The 11,893-nt window shown below is 41.3% G+C and overlaps 1 protein-coding gene across 1 annotated transcript in view; it reads right to left on the reverse strand.

Moving 5' to 3' along the window:
- Positions 1–9,339, reverse strand: part of Rufy1 (RUN and FYVE domain containing 1) — a 56,650-nt gene extending 47,311 nt beyond the window's left edge. The window contains exon 1 of the mRNA XM_076856557.2: positions 9,045–9,339. Coding sequence (XP_076712672.1) covers positions 9,045–9,336 — 292 coding nt within the window. The 5' untranslated portion in view covers positions 9,337–9,339. The remainder of the gene's footprint in view (positions 1–9,044) is intronic.
- Positions 9,340–11,893: the final 2,554 nt, after the last annotated feature.

An 11,893-nucleotide genomic window follows, 5' to 3' on the forward strand; every position in this document is an offset into this window, starting at 1 on the left:
TTGCAATCACCTGACACATCCCTTGTTTTTTCAGTACCTATTTCCATTTGTATTCAGTATAGAGGATCATGGAAATTAAGAGCATAGGTATAATCCCAGCGATCCGAGTCACTGAGGCAGGACGACTGCAATTTTGAGGTCAGTCTCAGCAATTTAGTGAGACCCTTGGCGACTTAGCAAAACCCCGTCTCAAAATAGAAAATAAAAAGGGCTGGGAATGTAGTTCAGTGGTACAGTATCTCAGGTTCAATCTTCAGTGCCCCCCAAAAAGAAAAAAAAATATGAATTTGAATAATCTTTTGGCCATTCAATTTTTCCAGATTTGTGATCTTGGCCAAACTAAACTCCTTTAAAAACAGTTTAATGGTTAGGGCGAGATGGCACACGCCTGTAATCTCAGAAGCTAGGGAGACCAAGAAACGAGGATCAGGAGTTCAAAGCCAGCCTTAGCAAAAGCAAGACACTAAGCAACTCAGGGAGACCCTATCTTTAAATAAAATACAAAATAGGGATGGGGATGTGGCTCAGTGTTCAAGTGGGCCCCTGAGTTCAATCCCTGGTGCCCCCCCCCAAAAAGTAGTTTAATGGTGGGTGTGTAGTGGCTCACACCTGTAATCCCAGGGATTTGGGAGGCTGAGGCAGTAGGATTGAAAATTCAAGGTCAGCCTAGGCAATTTAGCAAGACCCTGTCTCAAAATTTAAATAAATAAATAGTGCTGGAGACCTACCATAGTGGTAGGGCACCCCTAGGTTCATGTCCCAGTTAAAACAAAACAAAACAAAAACAAACACACAAACACACACACAATGCAATTTACAGAACATCACAAAGCTCTACACTTTCTGAATTACCAAATAAATGATCTGATCAGGGATATCAATCTTGACTATTTTATAGGGTCCAGGCCTGTCATCTAAAGGAGTAAAGCTGAACAAAGACTGAATTAGAAAAAAACATGTCCAATCTCAAGGAATTTTAGGGATTCTTGTTGGTTTCTGAATTACAGAAAAGTGATGGAATTTCTTACAGTGGTCCATGTTATGCTTTGAATATACCTTGCTGCTCTGTCACTGCAATTTATTTTTAAAATGGACATGTTTCTTTCTCTCCCTCTTTCCCTGCTCCTCCCTAATCTCTCTGTCCCTAATCTCAGGGGAAACAGGATTACCTTTCTTCCCCATCCTAGGGAGATGTCCTTGAGCATACATCCACCATAGGAATGACTTTGGGGATGGTACCAGATCTCAGAAATGACTATCTCCTAAGTAAATTACAACTCCAATAGAGAACAGGTGGAATGTAGCCTTTGATTCACCTCTTAAAAGTCTCCTGCTCCTTGATGTGCAGAATCACAGCCTCTGGGACAGGGCTGTGCTTCTTCTTTGCTAGCAAAGCAATAAACCTTTTTCTTTTTTTCTCAAAATGATCTCCTTATTATTGGATTGGCATCAGAGACAAGGACTGAGCTTTTGGTAACAAATTCTTTATAAACTTTTTTGAGTTGTGAGTAACCCTTTGGTGTCTTGCATAATCTTTTAATACAGTGGTGTTATTGTGTAAGGAATTGATAATAAAACATTTCTGTACTTGCCTAGATTTCACTTATCTCTGTGGCTAACTTGAGGAAAGGGGAAAAGTGTGCTTCACTTTGAAAGGAGCTGCATCAATTATGCAGGGGCCTTTTGACGCATGGAAAATAAAATTTGTCATGGAAGGTAACAGAAAAAAGCATGATATGTACTACCAACCTAATGAGAAATATACAGCTAACTAATGTTATGTTTTGTTTTTAGTTTTTGTTTTGTTAATGACTTCTCACATGAGCACATTCATATGAGTATGTACACAAAACATTACTCATCCTTTAGGACGTCTCATCCTGTTTGTATGAAATTAGTGTGTTAGGAGAAGAAAGTACTCAGGCTATATGCAAAGACACTTGGAAAGATATAAGAGTGCTGAAGGCAGTTTTGGGGAAGGAATATAATATGCTGAATGTTCTTTTATGTGTTTGGATTTTTTTTTTTAAACTATGTGCATTTCTTTAACAACAACCCCCTCCGCCCCTGCCCACCCCCCACTCAAAATACAGAATAACTGTGGACAACACAATCCCTGTGGGGCCAGATCCCACATTGGATAACTTTAACTGTTATTTATTTATTTATTTATTTTTTGAACTGGGGATTTAACTCAAGGATGCTTTTTCATTGAGTTACACCTACAGCCCTTTTTATTTTTATTTTTTTAAAATTTTGAGACAGGGCCTCACTAAGTAGCTGAGGCTGGCTTCAAACTTGCAATCTTTCTGCCTCAACCTCCTGAGTCACTGGGATTACAGGCAAGCACCATACCCAGCCTTTTGGATAACATTTTAAAACAAGCATTCAAAGCATTATCCAAGAGTCCTTTAAAATTGTTTCTGAAAAAAATGTTATCTGGCAGGGGTGCTACTCACATTCAACCATCTCCACTTCTAAACTGCTCTCTGAAAACTCTTACTGTCTTATTACTTGGATTAGCCAGCTATGGCCCTGGTCCTGGATCAAGTGGGATACTCTTTCTTCCAATTTACTTCTCGGAGGCCTCTGCAGAATGTGTTTTGCAGGGCCCATTTCCTTCTTGTCCCACCTGATGGCTTCAGTTCCTGGTGACCTTTTGGGACCAGCCACACTGCTCATCCCTATAGTTATTTGAATTTCAGTCCTTTGGAAGTCATGTTCATAATTTTGGCCAGATTGAGCAGAGCAGTTCATTACTTATTTATTTTTTGTATTGGGGTTGAACTCAGCGATGCTTAACCACTAAGCCACATTTTGATTTCTTTTTATATTTTATTTTAAGATAGGACAGTTTTTTTTTTTTTTTTCGAGAGAGAGAGAGAGAATTTTTAATATTTATTTTTTTAGTTTTTGGCAGACACAACATCTTTGTTTGTATGTGGTGCTGAGGATCGAACCTGGTCCACACGTATGCCAGGCGAGTGCACTACCTCTTGAGCCACATCCCCAGCCCAAGATAGGACAGTTTTAACTACATGCATTTCTGTCTCTTGAGGAAACTGTCCTCTTGCTAAACTGCTTAGGGCCTTGTTAAATTGCTGTAGTTGGCTTGGAATTTGCAATCCTCTTGCCTCAGCCTCCTGAGTTGCTCAGATTACAGCTATGTGCTACCAAGCCTAGCACTTACTTCTTTCTTTAAATTGACTAATTAAAAAATAATCTACATAGTACCTATTATGACCTTTTATATATAAAGTTATTTAAAAAGAGAAGCTGAGAATAGGCTCAAAAGATACACTGTCCTGATTCAAGTTTCCTTCTTTGTAAAATGGAATAATGATGTTACCCACACAATTTGTCAAGATCAGTGCAAAATCTTGGACCAGGGCCTGGACCAAAGTACAGAAGTCAATCTCCTTTTCCCAATCCTAATGGATTGCAACTTTGCTGCAATGATGGTGTGGGTAGGAGGCCCCCCGCCTACATGCCTGCCTAATATGCTGCCTTGCCCTGAGATTCAGAGGGTTCTGACCTTAACCTCCCTGGCCACCTGTGGTTGCGTGGGGTTAAGGAGGGTAGAGAGAAACCCCAAGACTTCCAGAGTGAGCCATAGCACCAGGGAGGAAGTAGAAGGTGAGACCCCACTGGAGTCTGGCTCTAAGGCCCCTTCATGTGCTCCTTGGTCCCAACAGACTTCACTTATGAGACAAACTTAAAGAAAAAAAAATTAAGAATTTCAAGCATGGGGCAGTTTTGACTGGCTCTTTGAACCACACTGATTAGACTGAATTGATTGCACACCCATGAAGCCAGTCTTGCTACCTTCAAGGATCACTGTGAAGATTAAATAGATGGTCCATGTACAGATAGTACATGTACTAAATTGCTAAATTGCTTAGGGCCTCGCTAAATTGCTGAAGATGGCTTGGAATCTGCAATCCTCCTGCCTCAATACCAGAAAAAAAGATAGTACATGTAGAGTCTCACAAAGTTGCTTAGGACTTTGCTGAGGCTGATTTCAAACTTGAAATCTTCTTGCCTCAAACTTCCGAGTTGCTGGGGTTATATGACCAGCTATTGTTTTTTGTCAGTACTGGGGATCAAACCCAGGGCCTCATGCATGCTAGGCAAGTGCTCTATCAATGAGCTACAATGAGCTATCAGTGAGTCCTGGCCCTTTGTTTTGAGAGAGATTCTTGCTAAATTGCCTAGGCTGGCCTTGAACTGTGATCCTCCTAATCTAGCCTCCTGAGTCCCAGCTGCCTGGCAAATATTGGCTATTTTTATGACATTATCCTAAGTGGAAAACCAGAAATTTTTCAAATATGTATTTATTCATCAAATATTGATTACTTATTATTCTTGCTAGGCACTGGCTTATTTTATTTATCAATAAAACAGCTCATGTTTATTATAGTCAGGCATGGTGAAATGTTTCTTTTAGTCAATGACAGACCAATGCACACCTCATATTTGTGGTGATACTGGTATAAACAGACCTCCTGTGCTTCCAGTTATATAAAAGTACAGCACATACAGTTATGTACTATAACTGTAATACTATAATACTTGATACTGTAATACTATAATATTTGATAGTGGTAATAAATGACATTAATGGTTTATGTATTTATTATACTAGCTTTTTATTATTTTAGTGTTTAATCTGTTTAAAAAAGTTAACTGTAAAACCTCAGACAAGTCTTTTGGGGGTGTTCTAGAAGAAGGCATATTGCTATCATAGGAGATGACAGTTCCAAGTGTGTTCCTACCCCTGAAAAACGTGTTAGTGGGATAAGACTGGGAGGTGGAAGAAGTGGTATGATGAACTTGACCTTGCATAGGCCTAAGCTATATGTGTATTTTATTTTATGGTATTGCGAATTGAACTCAGGGGTGCTCTACTACTGAATTACACCCCCAGCCCTTTTTATTTTTATTTCTCAGTCTGGCTTCGAACTTGTGATCCCCCTGCCTCAGTCTCCCAAGTTGTTGGGATTACAGGCATATGCCACTGTACCCTATTGTATTTTATATCTTTTTTTTTTTTTTGGTACCGGAGACTGAACTCGGGGCACTTGATCACTGAGCCACATCCCCAGCCGTTTTTCGTATTTTATTTAGAGACAGGGTCTCACTGAGTTGCTTAGCGCCTTGCTTTTTGCTAAGGCTGGCTTTGAACTTGTGATCCTCCTGCCTCAGCTTCCCAAGCTGCTGGGATTACAGGCCACCGTGCACCCAGCATATCTTCATTCTTAATTGACATATAGTAATTATACATATTTATGGGGATATAGTGTGACTTTTCAATACATATATACAAAGTAATGACCAGTCCAAGGTAATTGGCATATCTAGCACCTCAGATAGTATTAGTTCCCTGTGCTGAGAAAATTCCAAATTTCTGTTAGCCATTATGGAACATTCAATCAATTGTTGCCAATTAGGCAGGGGATGTGGCTCAGGGGTAGAGTGTTTGCTTGACATGTGTAAGGCCCTGGGTTCAATCCTTAGCATCACCACCAAGAAAGAAAGAAAGACAGAAAGAAAGACAAAAAAGAAAGAAAGAAAGAAGTCAGTAATTACCAATCATAGTTATCCTAGTGTACTACAGAACATTAGTAGTTTTTCCTCCTATCAAAATGCACCCCATATCCTTTAACCATTCTCTTTCTATCACCCTCTCTCATCCCTGGCTCTGGTAATTACCACTCTATTTTCTATGAACCTTAGGTTTTAACAAAAAAGCTTAAAAAGTAAAAAAATAAATAAAAATAAAGATAGGGCTGGGGATGTAGCTTAGTGGTAGTGCACTTCCCTAGCATATACAAAGTACTGGATTTCATCACTAGCACAGCAAAATAAATCCATCAATACATATACCCAGCAAAAAAATCAATAAAAACAAAAATAGAGCTGGGGATGTAACTCAGTGGTAGAGCACTTGCCTAGCACATGCAAGGCCCTGGGGTTTGATCCCTAGCATTGCAAAATCAATCAATCAATCAATCAATCAATCAATATTAAAAATTTCAAAAACAGATAAAGGATATAAAGAAAATATTTCTGCACAGCTATGTAATGTGTTATTATGAGAATCACATAGTAAAAAAAAATTTAAAGTTTATTAAGCCAAAAAAGTTACAGTAAGCTAAGGTTCATTTATTACTGAGGAAAGACAAAAATTTTTGTAAACTTAGTGCAGTACAAGTATACAGTGTTTATAAAGTTTACAGGGACATATAGTAATGTCCTCGGTCTTCATCACTCATTACTCACGCCTAACTTAGAGCAATTTCCAAGCTTGTAAGCTCCATTCATAGTTAAGTGTCCTCTACAGGTATACAATTTTTACCTTTTATATTTTATTTTACAGTACTGTAGATGTGTTTAGATACACAAAAACCACTGTGTTACAGCTCCTACTGTATTCAGTAAAATATCATGCCATACAGGTTTGCAGCTTAGGAACAATTGGCTATACCATGTAGCCTAGGTGCATAGTATGCTAGACCACCCTGGTTTCTGTAAGTACACATTATGTTCACACAATGATGCAAGTGCCTAACAATGCATTTCTTAAAATGTACCCTCATTGTTAAGGGCTGCATGACTATATTTGCTTACTTTGTCATCTGAGCTAAGAGGTTACCAGGAGATCCTGTGTCTTGACTCTAAAGACTGTTGTACAATCAAACTTTCACTTACATGTGGAAAAGTCTCCAGAAAGGGGTCATCTTAGAGGGCAGTGGAGTCCTGGATTGAGCAGGCTCTTTCCTTACTTTGTAGTCCTACTTTGCACTGCCTGAATCTGATATCGACAGATGTACCAGTGGGTAGAAGGGAATCAAAAAACCTCAAAGGCACCTTACAGTATTTTTTTTTTCTTTTTTTGGTGCTGGGGATTGAACCTAGGACCTTGTGCATGCGAGACAAGCACTTTACCAACTGAGATATATCCATAACCCACATTATAGTATTTCTTAGAAAGCACTATAGTCTTTAGTCAGCTCTGTCCCATAGCCATTGTGGATGTTCTACACTGCACTATCCAATACACTATCCAATAGCCATATGCAAGTTACTAGGCACTTCAAAGTGTGGCTGCTGTGACTAAGAAACTCATTGTTAAATTCAATAAAATAGTGTCCTTCATTATCCACAAGGGGATTTGTTCCAGGATTCCTAAGATACCAAAATCCACAGATGTTCAAGTCCCTTCTCTAAAATTATACATACTTTAAATCATCTTTAGATTACTTATAACACCTAAAACAATGTAAATACTCTGTATATAGCTTCCATATCACAGTTTAGGAAATGACAAGAAAATCAGTACATGTTCAGCACAGACACAATTTTTTCCCCTGAATACCTCACTTTTCATCTGCAGTTGGTTGAATTCAGGGGAATTCAACCCATGTATAGAACTGCCAAATGTATTCAATTTCAATTTTTAAATTCAATTTAAAAAATCAGCCAGGCATGGTGGCATATGCTTGTTGTTCCTACTACTCAGGAAGCCGAGGAAGAAGGATGGTGAATTTCAGGCCAGCGTGTGTAACATATAGAAATGTGGAAATAAAATAACAAATGAAAACAAAACAACAACAACAAAAAAAAAAAAAAAAAAGAAGAAGAAGAAGAAGGAATTCAATATATATTCTTTTAACCCAGGGGTGCTGTAACACTGAGTTATATTCCAGTCCTTTATTTTTTGACACAGGGTCTCACTAAGTTTCTAAGGCTGGCCTGCGACTTGTGTCTTCCTGCCTCAGTCTCCCTAGTTGCTGGGATTATAGGCAAGCATCATCATGCCAAGCAAGAAATTCAATTTTAATAGAATCTTAATTAATTTTACATTTAAATATCACTCAGGTCTAATGATTACTGTATTGGATAGCACAGCTCTAAATATCTGGATTATAGGACTAGGTAAAATCTTAATATCATAATCATTTAATGTTTCCTTTCTTCTCATAGACATGCTGAAACATTAGATTACAAGGGTTTAAATAGATTTCTTTCTTTCTGTACTGGAGATTGAACCCAGGAGCGCTTTACCACTGAGCCACATCCCCAGTCCTTTTTATTTTGAGACAGGGTCTCCCTAAATTGCTGAGGTTGGTCTTGAACTTTGGATCCCTGCTGGGATTACAGGCATGCGCCACCATGCCCGGCTGTTTAAATGGATTTCAAGAGCTCATTGGGTGATTAAAAAAAAAAAAAAAAAAAAAAAATCCCCATTTTTACAGGCTGGAAACTGTAAGTGTGAGGGGTGATGGCTTCTCCCGTTAGTGGCAGTGCCTGAGGAGAACCAAAACCTACTGTCTCCCGACTTTATTGTTCTTACTCCACTGTGAGTCACAGATGCTCTTTCAACACCCGCGGGAGGAAGGTGGGAGACCCACTGGATTTTGAGTTTTAACAGCAAGAGAATGGTATTGTGTACGATTCTTGTTTTTATTTTTTTGTACTGGGGTTTGAACCCAGAGACGCTTTACCATTGAGCAACACTACCAACCCTTTTTTTTATTTTGAGACAGGGTCTCGCAAAATTGCTCAGAGCCTCCTTAAATTGCTGAGACCGCCCTCAAATTTGCGAACCTCCTGCCTCCGCCTCCCAAATCGCTGGGATCACACGCGTGGGCCACCGCGCCCTACGATACTTAAGTATTCAAAAGTTAATACGGATTACTTAAATCTAAATCCGTACCTTTTCTTATCTACAGTCAAATCCGTGAGAATAGTGCTGCTGTTCTGGGGCGTACAATTACTAATGCAAAAGGACGAATGGCCGTGGCCCAACTTCGGGCGGTCCAATCCCATGGCCGTATCCCGTTCCAGCAGTGCAGCGTAAGGACCGCCGGCGAGCAGCGAGGCGTGTAACAGGTTGTTTGTTTTGACAACTCGTCCGACCAGCTGAACTGGACGTACACCCTCGCCAGCCCGGACCCCACCGCGACCCGGAGCCTCAGGGACCAGCCACCCACGCGCAGCGCGGCAGCAGCACCACACGGGCGCCCCCGGGCAGAGCCTACCTGCGCGCACCGCGCCGTCCCCGCCGCCGTTCCCGCCGCTCAGCCCCGCAGCCGCACGCAGCGCGCTCCCGCAGCTCGCCGACAAGTTCCCGGTGGCCTTTCGCGCCAGGGTCAGGATGGGCACAGACCAGCCCTCGGCCGTCGCCCGGGACCTCGCGGCGCTCCGCAGCTCCCCCGGGCTTGGCAGCTGGCTCCGGTCCACTATCTCAAACTCCTCTCCCGGCTCCGACGCGGACCCTGGCCCTGGCTCCGGCTCCCGCTCCGCCGGGCAGCCGTCTTCCCCGTCGGCCATCTTGGCCGCGTCACGTGGCCGGCGGGCTGGCGGCGGCCGGCGTGTGGGCGCGGTGCGGGCGGGCGCTCCAGTTCCCTCCTAGCCCTTTTATTTCTGTTCCCCAGATTTATCTCACTTCTCACCGCCCGCCTTGCTTTTCTTTCGCATTCAAAAGTTCAGGAAAGTACAGATCACCATATAAGAAACCCCCATAATCCCACCAGCTGGGAAGACTTACTTGCACGGAAGTTGCTCTTGAACTGTCTGTCTTCCAGGACTCTGCACCCAGGCAGGAATGTAATGGGCTCCCTAGACCTTCTTTTTCTTAGTGACACGATTTCCTCTTTTTAATTTCATTTCCTGTCTAATATTTTCCACTGTATCATTTTTCTGCAACATTCTTAAGAATGAGCCCTAAACTGGGCGCGGTGGTGCAAGCCTGTAATCCCGGCAGATCGGGAGGCTGAGACCGGAGGATCGCGAGTTCAAAGCCAGCCGCAGCAATTTAGCGAGGCGCTTAAGCAACTCAGTGAGACCCTGTCTCTATTTAAAATACAAATGATAGGGTTGGAGACGTGGCTCAGTGGTCCAGTGCTCCTGAGCTCAATCCACGGTACCCGTCGCCACGCCCCTCCCCCTAAAAGAATAAGCCCCAAACTGGCGGCTAAGCAAACTTGGACAGATAAGTAAAAAAAATGATTTTTTTTTCTTTTTAAATCAAATGACTACATACGACAGCTTGGCAGGAAAGTGTTTAATACTGTGGTGGACTGGGAATTAGAAGATCTAGGTTTTGCTATTAATTAGTTAAGTAGGATAATAATAGGACTGGCCTCATTGCTAAATAAGATTTTGCAGTAAGGACTACATAGCAGATGTTAGACATTGTGAGAAACCACTGGCTCTAGTTACCAACCATACGGTTTGAGCAGTTCACCTAGAGTTATTCAGTCTGGATTTTTATCCGGAAAAGGAGGAAATTTGGCTAAATAGCAACTCAAATTTCACTAGCGTTTAACACTGTAAAGTGAGGCATGTGGGCTAGCAGAAGAGCCAGAACGGTGGCACACATCTCTAATCCCAACTACTAGAAATGCTGGGACAGAAAAATCACAAGTTCTAGCCAGATTGAGCAATTTAGTGAGATTCCCTCTCAATTTTTTAAAAGAGGGCTGTGAACCATGAAACAAACAAACAAGCTGAATATTTGACAAAAGATTTAAAAAGTTGTCAATGTTTAGAAATAAGATATTTCACCTAAAAGTCTGTATTTTAGCTTTCTCTTGAATCATTGTAAGATTTGAAAATTTGGTGTATATTCCCTGTTGATAATAAACTATTGGGGTGGGCGGTGGCAGCTGTCAAAAAGTATTCAATGACACTTGTAATGAAAAATAATAATCAGGTAAAGGGACCGTTGTAACCAGGTCTAGCATTGGGAGAGATTGGGCTCAACTCCCAGTATGGTAGGAGCCAGTGTGAATTTTATAGCCAAGGATAGAAAATTACCAAGCAGAAACATCATAAGAAAGATTTTGGCCTCATTAACCTAACAATTCTTGCTGAAGACAAGCCAGGGTGATCAGGATCACTGGGGGGATAGGAAAGGATGAAGATCCTGATCAGATATGGCGGATGGGGTTCTTGTTAAACTGACTTAAAACAAGGCCTCCTGGCTGAGGCAGGAAGATCACAAGTTCAAGGCTGGCCTCAGCAATTTAGTAAGGCCATAAGCAACTTAATGAGTCTCTGTTTCAAATAAAAATAGAAAGGGCTAGTGATGTAGTTTAGTGGTTAAGAACCCCTGGGTTTAATCCCTAATACCAAAATAAAACAAAAAACTGAGGTAAAGCAGTTAAAACTGGATTTTACAAGGTTGTACACAGAAGGACAAAGAGATTTAGATGCCTCATTGAAAGTCAGTGAAGAAAAATATTGTGTCATTTCCCCTTAAAAACCCCTGGCACACCAGGCATGGTGGCACATGCCTGTAATACCAGTGCCTTGGGTGGCTGAGGCAGGAGGATAGTGAGTTCAAAGCCAGCCTCAGCAACAGCGAGGTGCTAAGCAACTCAATGAGACCCTGTCTTTAAATAAAATACCAAACTAGCCCTGAGGTTGTGGCTCAGCAGTAAAGCACTCCCCTGGAACAGGCAAGGACCTGGGTTTGATTCTTAGCACCATATAAAAATAAATAAATTAATTAAAGATATTGTATCAATTACAACTAAAACATAAATATTAAAAAAAAAAAACAAAAACTAGAGCTGGGGATGTGTCTCAGTGTTCAAGTACCTCTGAATTCAATCCCTGTACCAAGAAAAAAAAGAAAAAGGAAAAAAAAAAAAAAAAATCCCAGGCACTCCCTGGGTTTCAGTGTTGGTCCAGCCCACTTCATCAATTTTGACAATCTGTCTGATCTCTGATCTTTGAAAGACATTTGTGGAGCCACTGCCCTCAGTGGGGTGGTCCTACTTCATAGGAATTTGTGGAGATGTTGTTTGGGTTGTTTCAATAATAGAGGGCATGCCACTACTTCTTTATTGGAGGTGGACAGAAATGAAGATTGCCTGGAATC

Source organism: Callospermophilus lateralis, chromosome 5 (genome assembly GCF_048772815.1).
Source record: "Callospermophilus lateralis isolate mCalLat2 chromosome 5, mCalLat2.hap1, whole genome shotgun sequence".
Lineage (NCBI taxonomy): Eukaryota > Metazoa > Chordata > Mammalia > Rodentia > Sciuridae > Callospermophilus > Callospermophilus lateralis.